The sequence below is a fragment of the Pteronotus mesoamericanus genome, unplaced genomic scaffold, assembly GCF_021234165.1.
Source record: "Pteronotus mesoamericanus isolate MK-2021 breed Mesoamerican mustached bat unplaced genomic scaffold, CSHL_Meso_final contig_101, whole genome shotgun sequence".
NCBI classification, from domain to species: domain Eukaryota; kingdom Metazoa; phylum Chordata; class Mammalia; order Chiroptera; family Mormoopidae; genus Pteronotus; species Pteronotus mesoamericanus.
In genome coordinates, this window is record NW_026555001.1 from 8,541,235 (window position 1) to 8,566,129 (window position 24,895).

The window sequence follows — 24,895 nt, forward strand, 5'->3', positions numbered from 1 at the left end:
TTAGGTTCCTGTGGGTTCCTGTATGATACAACATTTGTATCAGTAGATCAATACATAAACTTGATTTATATGTGTTTCCATTTGAAGAAACCTAATTTAATATACATTTCTTATAAATAATTAATTATATGCAGTATTTCTGTATAATAAAACACTAGTTGAAACGTGTTTAACATTATCCCGACCCTGGGTAATGCTGACATAAATCTTTGGCTTTCAGCCTCACAGTACTATCCACTATGTTTTGTTTTTTTATTAAATCAGTTGTCATTTTATGAATTTATAAGTTCAGCCACTTTTTCTTAACTTCAACATGTACTAGAGATATTACTTTAGCACTTTCCAGAGAAGACTCACATACAGATCAGTGAATTTCCTTTCTTTTTCTAAATGTATCGAATTATTGATTCCTTAACTTTGAACTCATGACCAACAGCACTATAACTCATACTTAAAAAAACTTCTCTAACACTCATGTTTCGTCCATGAGCACATCACAACCTTCTCCTCGTGAGAGCTCTAGCCTGCATTTCAGCACTACACCAGGGGCCATTTTATTCATTGTGTTTTTAAAATTGAAATATAATTGGTATATAACATTGTATTAGTTTTAGATGTATAACATAATGATTTGATACATGTATATATTGTGAAATGATGACCAGAATAAGTTCATTAACATGCATCACTATGCAGTTACAGTATTTTTCTTGTGATGAAAACTTTGAAGCTCTCTTAGCAACTTGTGAGCATATAATACAGTATTGTTAACTCTAGTCCCCATGCTTTACATTACATCCCTAGGACGTATTGATTTTGTAACTGGAAGTTTCTACTTTTGACCACCTTTACCCATGTCATTGGGGACCATTTTAAATAGTGAAATCACCAACAGGAAAGTATAAAAATGCAAAAAAAAAATGTGTCATTAAAAAGACTGTGAAAAGAATACTTGGTTACACTATGAGAGCTGCAACAAGAAAGCAGAGTGTAGCCTTATTTGACTTCAGGGAATGGGTGGGTGTAGAGGGATTCAAAACTTGCCTCCTCTGTGCATGTCTAAAACGACTAAAAGTGCCACGAGTAATTGATTTTGGAGTTACAAATAAATTTTAGGGAGTAGGTGTTTTTGCAAATATGGAATCTGTAAATTATGAAGATCAACAGTAAGCTACTTGAGAACAGGCACTATGTCTTAGTATTTCCTGTCCCTAGTACTTATCATAGAGGGGTGATGGATGGTTGTGGAATAACTAAGTGAAGAAAGAAAGCTCAGGTGTCCCCTCCTCTCTTGGGCCATCCCAGGTGGAGTTAAACACTCTGCCCCTGAGCTCCGCACGGATCACACCCTCCTCCTATGACATCACTGAGGTAGATGAATCCACCTTCAGAGGCAGACACATGAGCTATTCATATACCCAATGAATAGATGCTTTTAATTTTATTTAATGTTATTTCTTTTAAAAATATTGCCTCCCATACTAGATGGTGAAATCCTGAAGAACAGAATCTCTATCACATTTATTTATTTACTTTTAATGGATTGAAAGTTTGGATCAGAGGACCTCTGAAACTCTTTCCAATTGCTAAAATTATGATTAGGGGCAAAAACCACAGGTCATCCACCAAGGAACTTATAGGCAGATGCGATCAAATCACTTAGATTAATTTTACCTCACTATTCCCTGCAAATGGCATGGTTCTCGGTACATGGGAAACACTCAATAAATCTTTATTAAGTTGTAATGTAATTAAATCATAGGAATGAACGATAAGCCTTCTACCTGCAGGCGGTGGCAGCTCTCTGCACCAGAGCACATAGTGTGTGTGTCCTTTTTTCAGGATATATGGGCTGGTGGCCTGACACCCTAGCCTGGCTACTCTTCAGAGGCGTAGACTTTGAAATGTTCAAAGAAGTATACCACTACGTTTTCATGTAAATAACCTTTTAATTTGTAATTTTATTACAAGGTCTCATTAAAGGAAAACCCAATTTTTTTTTCTTAGCACCATCAAAGCTTTCCTTTGAAAATAAGAGAAAAAATAAAGACGTTTATAGTTCAAGGCAAAAAATGTAAAATTGGTTTTATGTTTGGAAGAAGAATTAGGACTAATGAGGAGACATTACAGAGATCCAGAATTTGGCTGTGCATATAAAGGGATTCTTTGCGCAATAGACAATGTTCAAGAAGAAAGAGCACCTGTAGGAAATGGGTGATTTCTAGGAAGGCTTGGGGGCCTAAAGGTATGGAATCGGGGCTGATATCAGTGTTTTCAGACCTCCCTGATGATCAGACTCACCTGGGCATTAATTAAACTACACAGATCACTAGGCCTCCCTCTGGAAGAAACGCAGTTTAGTAGGTGAGGATAGGGGTCTGGGAAGTTTTTAATAAACAAAGGGTCCAGCTGAATATTATCCTCAGGAATGTTTGGGAAGCCCCTCGAAAGCCCCCTTTCAGTCCTAAGGCTCCCATTTGGTTAAAATCCCAGAGTCTACTGGTTTGCCCCACAACAGTTTCAGCTACATGAAATGAGCTTCTCAAATGAATTTTTATGCCAGTAGAGACATATTAACTAATCACATCCCCAATGGCAGGAAACTTTCAAAATTGTTTCCTTCAAGAAGATGTCAAGTTAAGGTACAATAAAATAACCTATTTAATTTATCTTTTTAACTTTCTTGATAGCTTAAATGTGGTGATGGATGGATTTAGTCACTGGGACAAACTGTTCCTATGAAATCAGGAAGATATTCCAGGCGACTCTGGTTGCCCAAGGACATGCCGGCAGCTGCAGGTTGGGTGGCAGACTTGACCTTTGAGGCCAGTCCCTGGCCGAGAATGAAAATTATTCTGCCGCATGCAGCATGGCGAGCCTGTGGCCCCTTTCAAAAAAGACACTGGCCCTTTCTTGCATTTCCTAGGAGTAGAGATGGAGAGCAGGGGCTTATAATGAAATTTAGTTTTTAGATGAGTGTTTTTAAGAAAAAAATAATTAGTAACAATAATTCCATCCATCCACCAACTAAAAAATTAACCTGCCTGCCTCTTCCTGCTTGAGGAAAGGTGGACAGGCAACCTGCTGTCCTGGGAGGAAACTCAGGCTCGCTGGTCTGGTCTGTAACCTTGTCATGGGGCTTTGTAAGTGCTGGGACAGGAATGTTTTGGTGTCAGAGCCTCCTAAACTCATCCGATCATTGATCATTTAGGCAATCTTATTAAAATGTAGATTCTGATTCTGTTGATCTGAGTGAGGGCTGAGATCCTGCCCTTCTAACAGCCTCGCTGATGATGCTTTGAGTAGCAGTGTCTTAGAGGATGCTGTAAGAATCAAGAACATCAGCAGCGCAGCGGCCAGTGACGAGGAAGGAAGGAGAATAAATGGGGAGTCTAGAGCAGGGAAGAGAAAGGCTAAGGAGAGGGAGGGGTGGGGCTCCTGAGGCCCTCTAGCCCGGTAACCTGGGGGAGATGGGAGGGCCCAGGGGCCTGGGATTCACCGGAGGACAGCACAGGCCTGAGGCAATATTTGAGCCTTCGCTTTCTGTTTGCGCAATGGAATCCCCTGGGGAGTGCTAAAACTTAGTGATGCCACACTCAGGAATTCTGATTTAATTGATCTGAGGTTTGGTATGGGCACTAGAATTTTTTAAAAGCTCCCCAAGTGGTTCTAATGTGCATTGGGGTGACCATCGGCTTCTCTGCGGACCTAGAGAGCTAGAGAGAATGATCTCGGGGGGCCTGGGGTGAGCCCTGTGTGTATGCAGTGGGGGTCCAGGGGGAACCATTGAGTAGAAGTGGAGGAAGTCAACTGCAGTCCTTGTGTTAGTTGTACCTCTGGGAAAGCTGCGTGTTGGGGAATAGGAAAAGGACAAGATTTTTGCATGAATTGTATTCACTGCTCACTCAGCCTTGGGACTGTGTCCCTCCGGAGTGTGGCTCAAGGGTTTGCCTGCCTGTCTCAGAGAGGAGAGAAGTGTCACAGTGATGTCTTTGCAAGTGCCATTAGGCCCTGGAGAGCCCCTCCAGGCAGAAGACCGGCACCTGCTCTGGCACCCTGTTAGTTGCTGCGAAGGCGAAGTAGGCCGATGGGGCAAAAAAGCACTGGGTGGGGTTGGAGAGGACTGTGTTCCAGGCGGGCACGGCCATTCTGTACCCGGAGAGCTGAGCATCCCTTCCCCCCTCGAGAGCTGGTGATTCTCAACCTTTGGCTAGAGAGTGTAACTACAGATTAAAATACTGACATCTGGGCATTTGCCAGATGCTGGTTTAATATTAGAGGTTTGGGGTAAGGCCCCGGCCTCAGCATTTTTAAAAGCTCCCCAGGAAGTACCAACGTGAAGTCAGGGCCCAGCAGTCCCTCCCTGCTCTGCAGTCACGTGGTCCCGGCCCCCCTTCTGTGGCTGTGTTTTGCACCCAGGGCCTCGCACCCTGCCCTGGTGCAGACTCAAGACAATGTGACAGGATGATCCTCTTTGCCAGGTGTACTTGCTTTCTATTTCTGCTGTGACAAATGGCCATAAGCTCAGTGGCTTAAACTCATACTTATTAGTTCCGGAGGTCAGGGGTCCCCCATGGATGTCCCTAAGCTAAAACAAAGGTGTCTGGGCTGTGTTCCTTGGTGCAGGCCCTGGGGAGAATTCATTGCCTTGACAGGCTGCGGCATCTCTCGCTCATGCCCCTCCCTTCACCTCAAAGCCTGCCGTCGCATCTTTGTGATCATTCCTCCACTGGCACATCCCCTCTGACCGAGGATAGCGGAGGAAGGGCGCCTGTTTTTAAGGAGTAGTGTAATTAGATTGCAACACTCGGATAATCCAGGATAATCTTCCCCATCTCAGAGCCCTTAATTGGAGTCACGCCTGCAAAGTCCCTTTGGTCAAGTGAGGTAGCAAACATATCACGGGTTCCAGGGATTTGGACGTGGACAGCCGGGGGCGGGGGCGGGGGGCAGGGCGGCTATTCTCCTGCCTCCCACATCAGACCTGACATTTCACTCTCCCCTCCACACTGATTGTCCCACACTCGGTGGCTCAGCTGATCCACGACAGCCTCTGGGTATCCTTTCTGTTTTGAGGGGCAAGAAAGGAGGCTCAGGTGAGTGCATGATGGGGGTGGTCAGTCTGGGGCTGAGACGGAGAGAAAGGAGGTGCAGCCCAGCCCAGGGCCACGCCCTGAAACACGGGGCAACTGTCAGAATCATGAGCCAAAAGAAGAAAATCTGTTTTGTTTTTAAATGAAACACCAACATTTTACTTTCTTCTATAACTGTTTTCCATTGTTGATATCCTAGGGTTGATTACAAAGTACAAAAGAACATCTGCTTTTATACTGAAATTGGGGACTCAAATGAAATCACATTGGAGACCTAGGAGGCATTTGCTCTGTGGGTCCAGGCTGCAGCTACAGCACAGGCTGCTGCGCTTGCTCATTGTTTGCTAGAATTCACCTAAGAGCTACTTGCTCTGCCTGTTCTTTCATTTAGCCCTTCAGTGTTCCTGTTGGCAGCAAGAGCAACTGTGAGCCTCTTGGCTGCGTAATTCTAAAGCAGATTGTATGAGCAAAACAAGGGCTTGATCCTTGGCCTTTTGTTCAAACTCAGTGTCTCCTTCCTTGGTTTGGTGGAAACCTGCAATTATCAGAAGCTTTCTGGGCAGGTAAGAAAACCTCTGCTTTGAAGTCAATTTTGTTTGACATGTTAGGGATTAACCCAAAATTTAATATCCGCCCTCTCCCCTGCGGTCATGCACTGAACTGTGTGTGCTTGGGAAAGTGCCTCAGCCTCCCTGAGTCTGTTTCAAATGCAGCCTCTTTTCCAGGAGGTAGAAAGGATGGCAACTGTGGAAAGGATGTTGTGATGGTTGAGAGGTTTGCGTCATTGCGGGTCACAAGCTGCTGCATGTCCCGGGAGGGGGGACGTGGCAGAAGAATGTTAGTGTCACGGTGGTTGAGGCTTACCCCTGGCCTGGACTAGAGGGAAAACGCAGTCAGTGTGAGGGGAAGTGAAGGAGGAACAGAAACCGCGAGCCTGATTAGAGTACAGCGCTGGTCTGTGAAAGGAGAACTGAGTGGACCAGTAGAGAGACAAAGAGAGGCAAGGACAGAAGGAGGGGGGGGGATGACCAACACCCTGTCAGTCCTGTGACATGAGGCTGCCTTCACCTGGGCTACCAGGACTGGTTTTCTGTTTCTTCCACCCAAAAAACTGGTGTGGAGGCTACTTAGGGATCAGATTGTGGAATGAACATTGTTGTTGGTAAATCAGACCATGTTTATCCTCCTGGTATTTTTATTCCTTACTTGCCTTTTATTCCCCTTTAATAGTATGAATATTTTCCATTATAAATTTAAAAGTCTAAATTTAGACATAAAAGTTTAAATCCTGACCCAGTTTCCTAAGGAAAACCAAGGGAAAAACCTTCCTGGGGCGCCTTGCGGGCCAGGTGAGGAGGCTGAGAGCAGGGGCGAGTCCAGGGACAGCGGCCTCCCTCCTGACCGCCTCCTGCCCAGCCTGTCTCTCGTTCCAGTGCTTGTTCTTGAGGGGTGGCCATTTCTTTTAGAGCCTCATTTCCTCACTGTACCATGAGGAGGTGACACCAGGAGCTTTCTAAGTCCCCAGTGTACCAGGGGCCCTAGAGTGGGCATCGGAATCCAGCGAGAACCCCAAATGTCACGGGAGAACTCAGTTTCCCGGCATGCCAAGCGCTGGCCCGTCCTGCTTTTCCTTTTCCAGGAACACAGACCCCGTCTTTGCACCTTCCTCTGGTCCCTACTCTCTCCTGCCCCACTGCCTCCTTCTCTGTGCACCAAGACCACGTGATAAAGAAAGGATTGGAGGGAACCCCTCAGCCCAGCACCAGACAACTGAAATCAAAAGCAATTTCTGCTGGGTGCATGGGTTTCCCCTTCGGCCTCATCACACCCTTCTAATGCCGCACGCCAAACTGCTTTGTCCCCCACATCCCACTGGTGGATGTATAACACTGCATGCCATCATTTCATTATGGATCGTCCCACCTCATGGGGACGAGGCTGGCGGGGAGAGACGTCTCCTCCAGTCTGCCAGCCCAGTGTATTCATTTCTTGGATGTCTTCCGAGCACAGAGCCCATCCCTGAGTGACAGGATGCGAGGGCTGCCAGAGCCCTGATAAATCATCTGCTCCGCTCCCCCGGGCTTCACAGATGGCAGCACTTACACGGAGAGGTTAAGTGACTTGCTTAAGGTCACACAGCAGGACGCAGGCCAGATTTTAAGACGGCCTGTCGTCAGTTCATTGTGCTTCCCACTCCACCCTGTGGCTGCAGGAGGGTGAAGATGATCGATTAGGTTTTATGAGCACTAAGAGTGAATGAAAACAGACACATTTTCCTTTGGTGCTTCAAATTAATAAGGTCCTTGGGTGGGGGAAAAAAAAGACAAATAGCAAAGGCATTTTTAGAAGGAGGAATTGGAAAGCATGGAGGTAAACTCTTAGCTGCAAATGGTCATCACATTAGGAAAATGTGGGGAAAAGTTTTTGTAGGTTTTTTTTTTTTTTTTTTGAGGGAAAGGAGTCTTGAACTGTTTTTCCTTCTCTGCTGTATTTGTGTTCTTTCACCCACGTTCTTTCTCATCAGCACATAACACTATTCTGCTGCCATTTTTCTTTTCCTTGACATATTTATCACCTTCTTTTCATATTATGCTATAAGCCTTGGTATATACAGCTTTCAAAGCAGCTATTTTTAATGCAAGATGACACAGCAAGCTTTGAACCCCCCAATAAAATTGACCCGGGACATCTGGCACTAAAACGTTTCCATTTCCTCCCTGGAGAAGATTGTTATTTGTTTTCTATCTCTGAAAAGTGACACAGGAATGAAATAGGTTGACATTTTGAAAACAAGAAAACAATGACAAAAAACCCCCACGTATTTTCCTATTTCAAGTTATATAAAATCCTCAGAATACGGCATTTGACATTGAGAATTGCCATTTGCAGCAATTGCTTATTTTCATACACTTGACTCTAACTCTGTATGAGTCAGTTAACCCATCTACTAATTTTTCCTCACAGGAGTAGAGGATGATACTAAATGTGTTATTGGACTTTAATTCTAAAAATACTTGTTATGGTTATGAAAATAAGGCATTTTTGTTTATTTCTTTTGACAACTCAAAAATAAACATTCTAGTGCCTTTACTATAATAATCTCTGTTACAATGCTGCTCTGAGAATCCTCAAGAAATGTCTGCAGGTCTAGAGATCCTGGATGTCGTCAGGTGTGAATGTTGCTGCTTTTCAAGGGGAGCAAATGAACTGTGTTGCAGCTTCTGAGCAAGAGGCACCAAGGTCTGGGTTAGTTTCCACTCCAAGGTGAAGCTGCGATCTATGGGGAAGGAACGGTCATGTTGTGTCCCATAGTCCTTTGTGGAAAGTGAGAGAATTATCCTGCCCTGAATGTCTGTTGGTTAAAAGTTGACCTATTATTTGAAATTTGTGTTTGCCTGGTCTTTTCATTGTTTGCTTGTTATCTGTAAATATCTGTATAACTGTTTTAGGGAGAAACCTATTTATACCTGAAATAAGAGTGACTTGTTATCCCAAATAAGAGAAAAGGTTGAGATTGGATGTCACTATGAACCCTTAATTTCTACTCTAACTTAAATAATAAAACAGACTGGGACAGTCATCTGGTGCTCAGCTGAGTGACGGGGGCTACCCCCCTTTCCACCCAGTCTCTGCATTACCTGGTGAGCTTTTCCTTTACCAGTGCAAAGACCTAAGGTTATCTGGAGAAAGGGAGGGTTCATCCTAAAGCACCACATTGTCTAGGCATCTCACTTATATGTGGGAGTACAGGGTGCAGCCCCTCAAACAAATGCTCTAATAGGGTTAAAAGGCATCCTTCTTGGTCTACAGATGAGGAAACTGGTGATGAAATAGGTGAAGGCCTAGTTCAAGGCCACACGGCGGAGCTAAGACGTGAACCCAGAGTTCCTAACACCCAAATAAACCCTCCACCAATCACAAGCAGAAATACCACTTACAAGTGTTTATTAACCTGTCCCTTCTGGAAGTCTCTGATCTCTTAGATGGCATCTGGATTGCTTTAGTTTCTTTCATTTACATTAGTATTAGGGAAGAAAATGATTTGTGCTCTGGGATGTGTTGGCATTCCTTGTGGCACAAAACTAAGCGTGTGACTTCACTTGGTTTCTGAATTCAGAGGAGCACTTACCCATACTGAACAACACCCATCAGCGGACCCGCCGGGCCAATGTCAAGAGCCTGGGCAATGTCAGCCAGGAACTGCTTCTGGATTCGGAATCGGCGTTTGCCAATGCTCGCGCTCCCATCAATTAAAAATGACAAGTCAATTTTGCAGTCTGAGGAAGGAAAAGGGGCCCTGTTAGTCTGATTCCCTCTCATTGCATTTACCTGTGCATTCTCTCACTCCCCTCTTTCTCCACCAGAGTCCCCTGAGATTCAATGAAAAGAAAGTAAAAAAAGGAGCAAGAGGCAGGGTATATTTATTTATCGACATCCATAACAGATATTCACTGGGCACCAAGGTCCTAGATATGTGGGCTAGTACTTACTACCATGACTGCTTTAGAATTCTCTGTATCAGCCATGATGCTAGACTTCAGAAGCAGGGACCTCCTGGTCAAGTTTGGGAAGGCCCTCAGTACCTTTCCAGGGCTCAAACCGTATAAGTGCAGATTCCTCAGATGCGGGAATTCACTAAGACTGAGTCTCAGGAGTTTGTAGTCTTTTACTCTCGTTCTGACTTTTCAGAATTATGCATTGCATGTTTATAAAGGTGTGAAAAAACTGCAGAGCCCGTGCTGAGGGGCAGGAATTACAGGATGAGAAATTGGTACCAGTCTTCTCCTTCACTTCTCTGGGCAAGGCAACCATAGAAATTATTCACATATATCTACAGATGTCAGTTCTTGTTTGTAGCCATCTTAGATTTTTCTCCCTTTAGTTGGGATAATGACTAGGACGGTAATAGTATCTCTGGACCTCTGTGAGTATATGAAGGTTATGAGGGAGGAGGGGAGGACGGCGGGGCTGTGAACTATTTCAACCTTTCAACCACTGAGGAGGCTGTGGACAGCCACCTGCATTGGTAGAAGTTAGCGACTTCTTTGCTCTTGGCTGAAGTGATATCATCCCAGGATGATAAAATGGATTATTCAGTGCTTATCAGAAGTTCTTATTGGGAGGTATATAGCCCTTTGATTAATAAGAAATGAGAAATGAATTATTTAACTACTGCAATTTGGGAGACAAAATATTTCAAAACCAAGTTCAGTGTGGGGGGGGGGGGGGGACGGGGAAGAGAGACAGTGAAGTTAGGAACTTCTGGGCTGGAGTATCGTGGGCGGGTGGTGCTCAGCCCAGACAAGCCCAGATCTCTTTAAGCCGCTGCTTGGTCACCCACGAAGCTGCCCCCGGGCACCTGGTCCCTACACTGCATGTTGCATTGGTTCCATGTGACCAGAGAAAAAGAAGCTCTGTAGGTAGCAAGTTTTCTTATTTATTATTTTCTTTTTTCTTTTATTCTCGTTAATTTTTTTATAGGTGTCTCGATTTTTCCCTCTTTGCCCTCCTCCGTCCTGTCCACCCCTGCTCCCACAGTCCATCTTTTTTTTTTTTTAAATGAAAGCAAGGAATGGACATGAGTTGGCACAGTTTTAAGCAAAATTGATGAGAACTATTTAATAAAGAGTGATATTACGGAACTGGCAGATTAAGGTGAAAAGTTATATGTGAAAATGTGCTATGTTATCTTGCAGTGGTTCATGGCAATCTAGGCCAGAGAAGTAGACTGTGACAGGGACCTCTCTGGGCTGGTTCCGCTCCATCTGGTGTTGGTGCCTTGACTCATCAGCGAATCTTGCAAGCTTTGACTTCCTTTCTGCCTGGAGAGTGAACGCTGACACTTCCTGTTCAGCTGGCTTCCCTTGTCCTTGCTGCCCTCAAACTGCCTGTGCCCAAGCAGGATCCTTGAGATGAGGATTGGAAGAAACAAGTAAATTAGGAAGTAGAGCTTAAAGATGCCACTAAAGCCTGGGATAAAGCAAAAGAGAAGCAGAACACTTTATGGCTCGTCAGCTGGTTGTACCCCAAAAGGCCCGCTCTTTCTTTCCTAGGTCTGGGTTTGCAATGCGAATTGTTGCCAGCAGGTGGCAGTGGTGTTCTTTAGGGCTTGCTGCCCATTGGCGCCTAGGGTTTGCTGGAAATGCGACTCCCAGGCTCGACCCAGACTATAGAATTAGACCTGCATCTTAACAAGATCTCCAGGTGATTCGTGTGCACATTAAAGTTTGAGAAGCAACTCCTGCTGAGGGTTTGCCTTCCAGATGTCAGCTGAGTAGTTCAATATGCCTTTTAAAATGAACACTGTTTTTTTTGAATAACTATTCATTAGAGTAAGGGCCGAAGGGGATTTTCTTTTTAAATGAATGAAGTGGAATATGTGAATTTTTTAGCCTCTGTTTTGGTTCTTCATAGACCATTTTTCCCCTTTATTTCTTACATCTTGAACTATGTTCAGGGTGGACATACTCATTTTATAGCTAGGTTTTAAGAAAGCGAGGTGTTTTTCTGTTTGCTTAGTTCTCTTCACTCACTCGCCTGATGGATGATATTGGGGTCACCTTTGCTCCCCCTTTCCCAGAATGTTCTAATGACAATAGCTCCTTCTCAGGGCATGTGCTCACTGAGATCTAGTGGCTTTCTCATATTGAGATGACATCAATACTAAAGGGTAAAATTGGGTTATGAAATGTTTAGCATCAGCGATTTATTATAGTAACGATTGAAGATCTAGGAAGAAAAGGTAACATATATCGTATACAGGAATCAATCTACCAATTTTCTTAATTGCTTTGATTTTCTCCAACAAAGTACAATTTACAGATTAATGCTTTGTGTTGGTCATATAAATACACCAGGCCAGTGTTCTTAACCCTGGATAAGTATCAGTCACTTATGCAGAGTCAACAAGTAAAGATGCCTGGGAATCACTCTGGGCTGTGCTTCTCAAGGGTTAATGTGCAAAAGCACCACTTGATTCAGTAAGTCTGGGGTGGAACCTTATATTCTGCATTTCTAACAAGCGCCCAGGTGGTGTCAATACTTCTGGTCCCCAGACCACACCTTGAATAACAACAAGATTTAGAATTCTAGATAGAGTCAGATTCAGTAGGTATGAGGCAGGAATTGGGCATCTTTAATTTTTAAAAATGTCTTCAGGTGGTTCTCATGCGCAGTGAGGTTGCAACTCATGCCCCTTTGATGGCTGATGGATAGTGAATTTCTGGGGGAATTTGCAGGTGCTCTCCTTGGCTTGCACGCCCAACTCCCTCCTGGGGTTCCTCTTTTTCTCTGGTCCCTCCTTTCCTGTGTCCTCAAGTGGCTTCTCTTTCACCTATTTAGCATTAACTTTCTTCAGGTTTAAGTCCTGCGTTTCTTCTTCCTGTCTCTCCAGGTCACATTTCCTCTTCTCGTAGCCTTGGTTTTGAACCATAGCTCATCATTTTCCAATTCTAAATTTCTGGCTGGGCTGTTCCTTCCGAATGTCATGTCTCGGTATTCAACTCTCTACTAACCTGAATGTCTTGCAGATGGTGACAGATATAACTGACCTTCTTCCCCAACCTGCTCCATTCACAGTATGTCTTACTAGACATACTGTACATATTTTTTTTTGTACTAGACATACTGGGGTAGATGGTGTCTCATGGCACCATCTACCCCAGTTGCTCAAACCATCTTTAACTGCTCCCTCTTTTGCACCTCCTCCTCTAACCCTTTAGATTATGCCTTCTTTATATCTGTTGAATCTGCCTATATCTCTTCAACTCTGAGCTCCATCTATTATCACCTCCACTGGACCATCATCCCGCTGGCCAGCAAGTTTCCTCTCTTCATCCATTCTTGTCTCCCCATTCCATCCCATGCTGTTGCCATAGTGATATTTTAAACATCTGCTCCTCTTCCCCTGGTTCACACAGAGAGTGTCAATCCTTCAGAACTTCCCTTTCCCCTTAGAACAGAGTGACAGAAGAGAGGAGATAAGTGGATCCACAATAGGAGTGTCAGGGTTTGGGTGGAGTGAGTGGGTAGAGAGGAGAGAGCAGATCAATTGTCAGAGCCACTCTGGGTTTCTAGTTGTTAATTGACTTACTTGGATCTCCCTGAAATATGGGGTCCAAAGACTGTGTGCTTAATTCTTCTTTTGGAACAAATCCTAGAGAGAGCAGTAAAACTTTTGGTGACTTGAAAGAACAGGAAGCGTCTGGCCTTACCCCAGGGGGATGGGACATAGTGGATATTCACACCCAGCTCCTATCGCTAATGTTCTCTTCTCCATACCGTCCCTATCTTAAGAGATAAGAATAAATTAATATTTACTAACAGCCTACTAAAGACATAGTACTCTGCTGGTGCTTATAGGGATTTGAAGTCAAAAGACTTGAGTTCTGTTTCCTAATGCCTGTTAACTTATTCTATTTGAGCTTTTGTTTCCTTTTCTGAAAACACTGAGTGTTTTACCAGGATAATTTATCCCCCTGAAAAATTCTGAAAATCTCAAGGTCAGGGCATGTGCCTCACTCATCATATAAATATTCACTGTGCCCACCACAGTGATTGAGTCAATAAACAAAGATGAGCGAGACACAAGGAGGGCCATCTAATGAAGCTGGTTGTAAACTGGAGGGGAGCAGAGAAGGTACAAGTAAATCAGACAAGCAAGAGGGTCTAAAATGCAACCCCTCTGAGATTAGAAGTAAAGATGCAGAAGAGTTTTGTGCTTTGAGAGGCTGTGTGTGTGAGCTGCGTTTCAGCCTCAGGGATTTTTTTTTTTTAGAAGCCATTTATGTGGGAGCCAAAATCACAAATATGTGGTTTAAGGAATAAAAGACAATACATAAGAATGCTTTTAGGCTTGGTAAGGCCAATGAGCTTCACAGGCAGAGTGCAACAACTGAAGCGAGGCTCCTTGTTTTCAGAATGCTCAGAACCGCGCCCCCCTGCCTCCACCCAATCCCCGTCCCTCCTCCCCCTAGTTTCCAGAGGTGAGGGAGGGAGCTGGGGGTTCTTGGCTGCAGCGAGTTTTCTCCTGACTTGTTAATTTTTCCAATTTGCAAAGCACATGATTTCATCTTCCCATTAAAGGTCAGCTTGCTCATCCCACTTCCTCACATCCTTTGAAACATTCACTTTGGGTGTCTACTGGCATTTCTCAGCCAGGAGCCTCTCAGAGAAACTGCCCAGGGCTCCATGTGGGAGGTAGGGGAAGAAATGTAAGTCCAAAGGCCCGAGTCCCCTCTCCACCTCCGTTCCCCACCTATGAGCGAAATCTGCCCTTCTACCAAGAGCTGGAGGGCCCTGTTTATTGACGTTTCAAACACTTAAGGCAGTAAATGGTGAACAACATTCATTCAGGTGAAGGGAAAATCTGAATACCCATTGCAAAAACAGAAAGGGGGAATAGAAGGAAGGCAAAGCATCTGCAGGTGGAGTGAGGATCTAAATCCATTTGGGGAGCAGGGAACTCGCTCCCTCTGAGTCTCCGCAGTTTGCTTCTCCTTCTTGTCACCCAGTGTCCGCCCCTTGCCCTGGCCTCTTTGTGGGCGTTCCAGGGCACCCTCTGCAAGGCTGTCAGGCCCCGGTGGGGGAGGTAGAAACTGCCCCTGGGTCCCCAGCTGTTGCGATTAGACTCCCTCGCTCTGTAACCCTGTGCACCTAGATCTAGTCATGGTGAGGAGGCTGGGCTGAATAATTACCTGCATCTAAAAGCACCAGTCCAGGTTTCCACAAGTCCGCGTCCCCTGATTTTCAAAATAAAAGAGAAACAAACTTGTTGTTTAGATGAAACCAGCAGAATCTCTCAAGTGAACTCCCAGGATGGTCGCAGTCTCCAGTCATGGCAGAAAGTTTGGTGAAGGGGCATGGGGCCGGACTTTTGGGTGGAGCGCCCTGAGATGTGTGGCATTTTCTCATTTAAAGGTCTTGAAGCCAAAGACAAAAACAGCTTTGTCCTTTTCTTTCTTTCATTGTGCATCAAAGATCATGGAATAATGAGAAATCTGGGATTCAAGGGAAATTTAAAGGTCATCCAACCGAAACCAACCCCCCAATATGCTTGTACAACATCCTTACCAAAGTGAGTGGATGGCTAGTGCTTGACTACCTCCAGAGACAGGGCACTCATTACAAACGCAACCAAAGTAGTGCATTTTTTCTTGGACTATTGAGACTTTGAGGAAATTTTTCATTGTCTCGATCTGAAATCTTTATCCACCCATCCATCACTTCACACTAATGAAGCACACAGTGTGTACCCAGCACCATCCTAGGGTACATTTGTCTTACCCACCCACCTGTTTGTGTTCTCTTCTGTGGAACCACACAGAAGAAACGTGGCCCCTTCCAGGAGCAGGTACTCACTTCCTGAGGCTCTGCTTCTCACTGCAAGCCTCCGCAGAATGAAGCAAAGTGGCACCTGGCGTTCCATCTGCTGTCAAATGTTTCCCTGTCCCCCTATCACACACACACACACACACACACACACACACACACACACACACACACATGCACGCATGCACACACAGGTGCTGATAAAATAGAAAGGATGGTTGGGAAGGGGAGATTCTTACCCAATAGTCCCTGACCTATTTTGGGGGATCATGGCTGTGAGGGGCTCAGAGGAAGCACAGACATGGTAGGAAAGCTCAAAAGGACACCAAAACAGCTGTTTCTTTCCCTCCCTCCCTTCTTTCTCCCCTGCCCACCTCCAGCTCAGAAAGCTGAAACCTGAGGGCACAATGGACTGTGTGATCTCGTAAAGACCATCGGCTCACTGCATGCTAGAATTGTTAACACACTCAAAAGAAGGGATTTTTTTTTCACACAATTAAGATGCCAAGCTATTTTGAAAGTCACTGTGCTGTTGTACATTCTAGTTAACAGCGAGAGCTGAATTTAATTTAGCTCATTCATTAACCAGTTGTATGACCTTATACAAGTCACATGCTTGCTATGAATCTTAATTCCTTTGGGAATAACATTAGCAGATTGGGTGAGATGATTGCCAAATTCAAAATATTTATGATTTATATGTTTAAACATTCTGCTTCATTAGCCTTATAACTCTATTGCCACCTACTGGCAAAAATATGCACTTTGCCCTTTCCCTAAAAAAAAAAAAAAAAAAAAAAAAAAAAAAAGGGTGCTGGTGATAATCTCAGTTGTTGCCCAAGGCTTTTCGCACTCTTGAATGGAACGAAGAATTAAAATGCTGGTGCTGTATTACTTTAGCAGGAGAGAGACAGTTCTTGGACGTCAGGGATTTCCAAGTCTCTTACTCCTGTGCAGGAAGCCAGTCCTATTGGTGCCACTTTCATTTACTTGGGACAAGTTTGAACCAAATCACTTTTATCCAAAAGCCAAGGGCTAAAAAATATTTGGACAGCTGAGACTTAGTGTTTTTGGACTTGGTTATAATGAGAAGGAAGTAAATTTGTGAGGATATTTGTGGTCTTGTGTTGAGGCATAAGGGGTGGTGTGGAAAAGAGGAGTTGGAAGACCTGTCCTGTGTCTACCAAACACTAGCTGGGGACTTGTGGGCTCAGCCACCCTCTCCGAGCTTACGTCTTCTCCTTTGTGAAGCTGAAGGCACCAAGACTTGTCCTGCCCTGCCTCACATGGTGGTTAATGGATTAAAAAAATCAGTCTGAAGAGCGTAAGGCACTCCTACAAAAAATAGGGAATTAATTTTGTGCCATTCCTTGCTCGATTATCTCACTGATACAGTCAGTGTCTAATAGAAGTATTGGTTCTGAATGATTTCTGATGTAAAAAGGCAGAAACCATTAACATTTATAGAGAGCGTACTTAGTGTCAGACACTGACCAAGGACGGCAGGAGGTTAGGACACGACAACCCTCGGCGTCAGGTACAGCGGGAGGAGCCCATTTCACAAGGGAGGAGCCTGCTGCCCAGGGAGTGGCAGAGTGAACCTCAAGCCCAGCAGGCGGGCCCAGTCCGTTTCTCACTCAGGGCGAGTCACAGTTGCTTCGGTGTCTCCGGGTACTCGGTTAGGCCGCTGACCAGCTCGCCCCCTGGCACACCCCCTGCAACGTGAGGGCCGGAACCATCCCGCTCCAAAAACCCCAGTGATGTTTTTGCACTGGTTACAGCTCCTTCCGTTCCCTGCACATCTGGAAGTCACCAGCATGGGACCCAAGTGTATGCTGCAACACATGGCCCTTAGGGTTCTAAATGTTTACGGAACAGAAGCACAGGTGGCCCTTCAGCGCCCTGGTTTCTCCCCAGCGACTCCCGGTGTGGGGGTGCAGTTTGAGGAGGAGGTGGCAGTCTGAGAGGCAGCTGCGAGGATCTCCGCACCTCCCTTTGCGGTCCGGCTTCCTGCCCCGAGGGCTGCACACTTCCTGTGAACTTCCTCTTGCTGCAGGGAACCGGGAAGCAGGCAGAGTGCAGGTGCTGCTGTGTGGCAGCTGGGACCGTGAGAAGGCTGAGGACAGTCTGAGGTCCCAGGCAGGAGCCATCACACCGGCGAAGTCTACAGGCCCAGGTTTACAAATGTGTTACCCTCCAGAGCTTGGTGTGGGATATTTGTTTGGGACCTGGCGGCCCTTTTTCATGGAAAAAACATTAACTCCATGGTTAGGTTTCCAGGCCAGTGAAGCTTGCTTGATCAAACAGAGCTCATGGTACCAGGAAGCCAGACCGCACAAGGAGGGTTCTGAGGAAAAGTCGCCTAGTTCTAACTGACGTCGTCGGGAGCACACCACTCCTCCTTCCCCCTGGGAAATCGGCAGGAGCAGCCTTGCTAGCACAGGTGGCTCTCGTCCCAACTCGGAGGTCTGGTAGTGGGGTGGGGCCCGGCAGGGGGGCTGCCTTTATTCACAGTGTGCAGGAGAGGCTTCCCTCCACCCGATGGGGCCCCTGGGGCCGGGGGTGGGGGGGCTTCCTGACTGGTGGAGGTCTGAGCACCTGGGGCCAGGAGAGGCTCCAGTCACGGGCTCCCTGGGACTTCATGGGAGGGTCTGAGGTGCTCAGAGCGCCGGGGCAGCCCGGATGGTGGAGGGAGCAATGATGGGTAGCAGCAGCTGCGGGGAAAAGAGGAGCTGGGAACATCTGTGTGGGTCAGCGAGATAGGGTGTCATTACTGGGAGCATGAAGAGAATGGAGAAGAAACAGAGACTCATTCAGAGGCAGAGAGCCAGACGTTAGAAGAAGAGAACGTGGTCATATGCTGAAAACAACCTTGGGTTGCTGCGCAGTAAGAAGCAGAACCTGGAGATTGGTACTGTGCCTTGTTGCCAGCCATGCCCCTCGCCGTGTCCAATCCAAGTGCTGTGTCTGGGGGTTTGTGCTTTGTCCTCGGATGGGCTAGGCGAGGGCATGGGCTGTCTGGCTGGGTGGGGGGGGCCCTCTCATGCAAACCCAAGCGCATGAGAGTCCTTGGGTGTCTCTTTGACACACACAACAGGCAAAGCCAAATGCCGTTTTCTAGAGGTTAAAACAACTTGGCCTGCCTGCAGACTCCGGCGCCCTGGAGGTGAGCTGCAGAGGCCGCAGCGTGTGGGGAGGAAGGTGCCGAGTGAAGCAGAGCGGGGCGGGGGCGGGGGCGTGAGTGGCAGGCGGCCTCGCCAGGCTGACACCGGGCTGGCACATCCCAGGCCAGCTGTGCCTGGAGAACCCGGCCGGTGGATGCCTGAGGGGGTTACCCAGGGTCAGCTGATATGTGTGCAGCCAGCAGCCTGCTGCCTTTCCCTCATTTTGCCCCCTGATGAAAATGCCTTAGTTCACATTTTCCTTGGAAGTCAGCTGAAATCTCTGTGGTTGGCCCTACTTTGGGGGGTTGCAGAGGAGGCAGAGATCCTGGCCAAGGGGACAGGAGGAAGGAGTGCCCCATGCTTGGCTGCTTGAACAGTCCCCCGGGCCTATTAAGGCCTAAAATGGCCTTGAAGTCCTTGCCCTGCCCAGTGATCTGATTTGTAAGCCCTTTGTCCAGGACAACAGCATGTATATTAGCAAAGGTGCCATTGTGAAGCTTGTAGAAGCTGCTAGCCCTGCCTGAGGACCCCATGGAGCCCCTGCTCCAATCTGGCATCAAAGCAAAGGAGAACCTCCAGTCTCTAGTACTCTTTTAACATGTGGAGGACAGGCAGGTATCCCCCAGCAAAAGAAATCCTGGCCTCTTTCTCGTGGAGGCCCAGGCTGCCATCCTAGTGCCCCATGGCTGCAAAGGGAATTGAGGACTTCTGTCAAGTCTTTGAGCTCAGGGCTCTGAGTTAGTGGAAAGCTTCTAAGCTAACTCAATTTTCCCTTATAATGACCGCAGGCATCAACAACGGGCGAGAAAACTTGCTTCATCCCTTTGTATTCCCAGTGCCGGGGATGAAACTTTAAGGGACGCACACAGAAGTGAACTGAGGGGCACCAGGAAGTGTCACGATTCTTAGAAGAAATCCTGGCGGGGAATGTATTTTATTCCCTATATCGTAGAAGTACCCAGGCAAACTTAGCTCTGCCCTTTCCTGGGAAATGATAAAAATTTCTCTTTCTTTTACCCTAGTTCTTTAAGTATAAACCCCAGAGAGTATCCCTTTTCAGGTTTATAAGAACCTAGTTACTGAATCCTTAGGAATTTCTCTCACCACCCCCTCCTTCAACAAAACTGCCTCCAGGGAATGGCGATGAGTGAAAGCTTTGCTTATTTTAAGGCTTCCTTACTTTTCTTACAAGTTTCCTTACAAGTTGGGCCCATGAGCCATATCTTTTGTTAGTATAACTAGTTTAATGCTCTCTGCCCAAATTTAAATCAAATGGCAGGGATTTGGAAAGACAAAACTCAGGTAAACAAGCTTAACTTTCATCAGAAGCTAGAAAGGTGAGTTCAGGTTCTTACCTGGGTTGGCACGGGGGCTGTTTTTGCTGCTTGTGTAGGTGGTGGTGGACCAGAGATCTGTAATGACATTTGACTGGTCAGAGCATGAATTTTAATCTAATTGTTCTCATTCTTTGCATGATCTAACCTAATAAGACATTACCAAGGCCAAAACCAAGGTAAAGCTTGTCCTTGGGAGGTCTGAACACGCCCCGGAAGAGGCATTGAAATGGGAAAAAAAGAATTTAACTCAAAGCACTGAATGAAAATTCCAAGTAATAATAACCCTTGTATGTCACATCCTGTACAAAAGCTATATTTCTTTACACTTCATTATTCTTACAATAATTCTCCTCAACCATGTCACTCCCGAGGAGGTTAAAGTAATCCTTCCATAGAAATGTCACTTAACATTTAGCAATTTGCTTAAACTGTGTTAACATGGCATTGAGGCAAACACCGTTAGCGTTCAGTCATTTTTAAAGGTACACAATGGGTTATCCTTAATTACTCTGTGAGAGAATCAAATACGCTTCAACATTCATTATTTATTGGGCAATGTCTCTGAAGCAAGGCTTCAAAAAGGAGAAAGGAGATGGGAGATTCTGTATGAGAGATGAAAAATCTCCTTGGGGGAAACAGCATCAGGTGAAAACCAGCCGAGGGAGAGAACCACATTTCATGGAGGGGAGGAGATAAGAGGTCATGGAAAACCATCAGTTCCTTTTGCAACCAAATCTATCTGCCATCAATTTTCCATTCCCTCCGTTCCAATTCTTTTGACATGATTCAAAATAGCTTTAGTCTACTTATAAAGACAACACATGCCTATTGTAAAAATACATACTAAGGATAGTAAGAAATCACCTGCAATACAATCCCTTTTTTTGTGTATACAATCTGTGCTGCTATACAACTTTGGTATGTAGCGTTGTATCCCCTCCTCTCTACAACGTTCTCATGTACAGCACACAATTGCAAACATGAGATTGGTACCCCTGCCATTTTGTGTCCCACATCTTTGAACTCACAATTTGTCACAGGCCAACCTTCTCCTGTCAGTAAGTGTGTGATGTCAAAATTTTAATAGCTGCACAGTAAGTTCTTTAACTGCTTTGATGATGGACAATTAAATCTTTTCCATTTAGTTTTCTATTAGGAACACCGTCTGTGTCCAGGCTTCTTGTCACCCGTGGGCAGGGATTACCTTAGACTCTATTTTTGTGAGGGCAAATTCTGGGTCATTTCTGTACACTCTGCCATAACTGTGAATTATCAACTTCCAATGTGAACTGGTGAAAAATGACATATTGCTTAATTTGCAGTTATCTTATTCTTGGTGAGGTCGAACATCTTTTGTTACATTTATTGGCCATTTATAGTTCTTCCATTCTGCCTTGCCTGGTCATGACCTTCACCCATTTTTCATTTGGAATGTTTGTCTTCCTACTTGTAAGACTGGATTTTAAGAGAAGCTTTCTCCAGACACCTTAAGGAAATTAAACTTGCAGAGATGAAATTACATGAGGAAGGGACGGGCAGTTATAGATGCTGGTGCCCTTCCTGCCTCAGGTTTCACCACTTCCTGCTCCTCCCTGGCCGCTCTGTCAGAGGGTGGAGTGGAGTAGAAAGGTGAATGATTAGAGCCATCACCATGCCTTGACACTAGGTGGCGCTCTGCTTCCCTCCCTGGTCTTCCCTTTCTGGTGGAGGCATTGAATCTGCTAGATCAGATGAGGCAACGATGGAGCTTCTTAAAACGAACCTGACCAGGAAAACAATGCTGGGAAAAGCTACTCCACCTTGTAGACCTGTGGTAGCGTCAGCTGACTCTGTAGGTGGGTCTGGTGGGTTTTTCCATCTTTTCCAGAACTCTTTCCTCAGCACAGCTATAGATATGATTCTCTAGGCTGCCCCCTCTGGCCCTGGGATGCACCTCTGGCCTCCTGGCTCCTGTGGTGCCAATAGACTCCTTGGCCTCTCTCTGAAGAACAGCCTCTCTCCTGCCTGGGAGAGGAGTCTCTGTCACTCTAGCTCTTGGATCCCTTACGCCCAGCCTTGAGTTTTTCCTCAGTATCTTGTTAACTTTGTACATTCATGGGTCAGTTAGGAGGTTATGGGGCCTTGAAATCCAGCCCCATCTTCCTTGGAGCCCTTCCACTTACCTCAGCTCCTCTTGTCCTGCCTTTTCCTGCCACAAACTTCCTACTTTCTACGGAAATCGCTCCAAGTCCCCATGTCCTGTCTGAGAGGCTCTACTGTAGAGCAAAGATGACTCATGGACTCCAAATGCAGGCTGCTCCTATTCCAGCTACACACTTCTCAAGTGTCTTAAACTGAAGTGACCTGCCACAGGGATGTTGGTGGGATGTGTTCACCAATGCAGCCCAAGATCCTAGAACAGTGCCTGACACATAGTAGACACTACGTGTTGAATAAGTATATGTTGAATAAATAAGTATATTTTGAATAAATAAATGAATTAGAACACCTTCATCCAAGTCACTTCTCAAATCTTCCGACTATAGTCAAAATAAGAGGAAAAAACCACCTTTGATAAATACAATAACAGCAACTTACTTGTCTACCAAGTGAGTAATTAGCAGTAATTATTCTCTTATAAGTGGCACAATATTTTCAGGTCATTTGAAGAAACAAAGGAGTTGTTTGTAAACTAAATATTATTTAATATAGTTGGCATAGAATATTACAACAAATACCTATAGCCATATGTTAAGGTAGGTGTTCATGAAAGTAGATTGGTGGTTACCCAGGACTGGAGTAGGGAGAGATTAGGGCGCCATAGTGAATAACGTAATGGGGTACAGGGTTTCTTGTTTGGGTAATAAAATGTTCTAAGATTGATTGTGGTAATGATTGCACAACTTCGTGAACATACTAAAAACCATTGAATTGTTCACTTTCAATGGGTGGATTGTATGGTATGTGAAAAGTATCTCAATAAAGTTGCTATTATAAAAAGATGTGGGTCTTCATACATCAACTTTCACTTTTCTTCAGTCCTACAGAAAGTCCTTTGAGTAGGCAATACACGTTTTTAAAAGTCCTCTCTTTCTCCCCTTCCCAGGTCTGGCTCCTCTCAGCAATTACGGGGCATGCTGCATGGACGCTTGCTCTGGGGGTGTTTGTCCAGCAGCCGGGGGGCGGGCAGCAGGGGCGCGGGCGCTGGACAAGGGTGAAGAAGGAACACTGATGGGCGCGGAGGCTGGCATCCACGGCTCCTCTTCCCAAGCCAGGAATAATGAAGCTTTGCCAGGTTGGGAGCCACTACTGCAAGTTGCTTGAGGTTTTCCATAAGCATAGGCCCAACTTGTAACAGGATTTCCAAGCTTCCACGGTAGCCAAGCAAATATGCCACATGTTTAATTATATGTGTTATGCAAAAATTGATGTCCTCTAAGGAGACACCAGGAGCGAACAATAACTTACTCAGCAACTCAAAAACCTTTGAAAGAATCAAGGGCTCTGAAAGTCTGGAGCCTAAAATTAAGAGAAAGGGAAACATCTGCCTGTGGGACCCCTGTCCCCCAGCATCCTTCCTAAGTATTTTCTCTTTTGCTGTTAGGCGTAGTGTGGCTGTGTTTCTATTGGCCTGAGTTGAACAAGAATAGGATGGTGGTGGAGTATCTATTATTGCACTTTGGAAATTATTTTTATGATATTTTCATTTGGGGACTTTATATCATAGCTTCTTCCGTGAGTTGTTCATTGAATGGAATAATAATAATCTTTATTTCATAGGCTTGTTGGGAAGACTGAATAAAATAATGTAGGCAGGGTGCCTGGTAGACAGAAAGTATGGACTGTGTATGTTCCATTATTTATTATTAATCACAGTGGGAGGTGGCTGTGTCTCATACCCTCTAACCTTGCCACCCCATCCGTACCAAGGTGGGTCAGGCCTGTTTCTGTAACACTTCGTCTGTGCCTGGGGTATCGGTTTATGGCAGGGATGCATCCTGCAAGGGGAGTCACAGGAGGGCCAGGCTGCTGGGGCTCGGTTCCCAGCCACTGCCTTGCTGTGGGGCTGGGGGCTCGTTTCTACACCGCTCTCCTCCTTGGTTTCCTCATCAATACAATGCATCGGTCAAATTAAAAGTAACACAGATTAGATTAGTTTAAAGCTGTGTAATATGAAAGTGGTTGAAAATCACATACATAGACTCGTCTATGTCCATATATCTGTAGAGGAACAGCTTCTATTGTTTTCACATGTTCTAGAGAATAGGATTTTAATTCTTTTTATACTCTGCCTAATATGTAAACAGTAAGTTACAATATCTACATTTAAAAAAAAGTAATGTAGCTGCCTGAGAGGGTTGGTCTGGGGATTTAGTAGGCTATTATTAGTGAGGTGGTTAGGAAGGTGTGTAACACATTGAGAGTGCTATTTGTATTTGTTAATAAAAAGATGGAATGAGAGCTAGCGGGGCTCTGATACGGAGGGCAAAGGCCATGCTATGTGGCCTAATGTTTGGAGGATGGAGGTGAGGCTGAAAAGAACAAGTTATGAGCACTTCCTCCTTGAAGGAAAAAGTGGCCCCAGGTGGGAATATTCAGAACAAATTGCTGAGGAGACAACAGTGACACTTTGGCGGTGGGATTTCCCACCCCCGTGCCGGAAGACCTTTAGAAATGAGGCAGGCATTTATTAGCCTAGGATGGCTTACATGGAAACTGAAGATTAGGCAATCAGTGAGCTCCTAAGTTTCTGTATGAGGTAATATCAAGAGTGGTTCCATAAACTGGAATTTGGTAAGACCAAAAACATGACTTAAGAAATGGATACAAGTAGTAAGACAAAAAAGCAATCAGAAAAGGAATAAAAATTGTTGCTCTCTGGCTTTTCCTAAAGGGATTTTTTTAATTTGTTTGTTTCTAATTTTGAAAACTTCCAGGAATATATAATTTGTCACTTAAAACAGAACTTAACAGTGTTTACATAGAACCCTCC

General features: G+C 45.3%; 1 protein-coding gene across 1 annotated transcript in view; it reads right to left on the reverse strand.

Moving 5' to 3' along the window:
* VIT (vitrin) overlaps positions 1-24,895 on the reverse strand; it is a 98,104-nt gene that overhangs the window by 12,763 nt on the left and 60,446 nt on the right. The window contains exons 8-11 of the mRNA XM_054567836.1: positions 19,942-19,998; positions 14,789-14,833; positions 13,186-13,248; positions 9,223-9,370 (exon numbers count right to left, since the gene is read on the reverse strand). Of these exons, the coding sequence (XP_054423811.1) occupies positions 9,223-9,370; positions 13,186-13,248; positions 14,789-14,833; positions 19,942-19,998 (313 nt within the window). The remainder of the gene's footprint in view (positions 1-9,222; positions 9,371-13,185; positions 13,249-14,788; positions 14,834-19,941; positions 19,999-24,895) is intronic.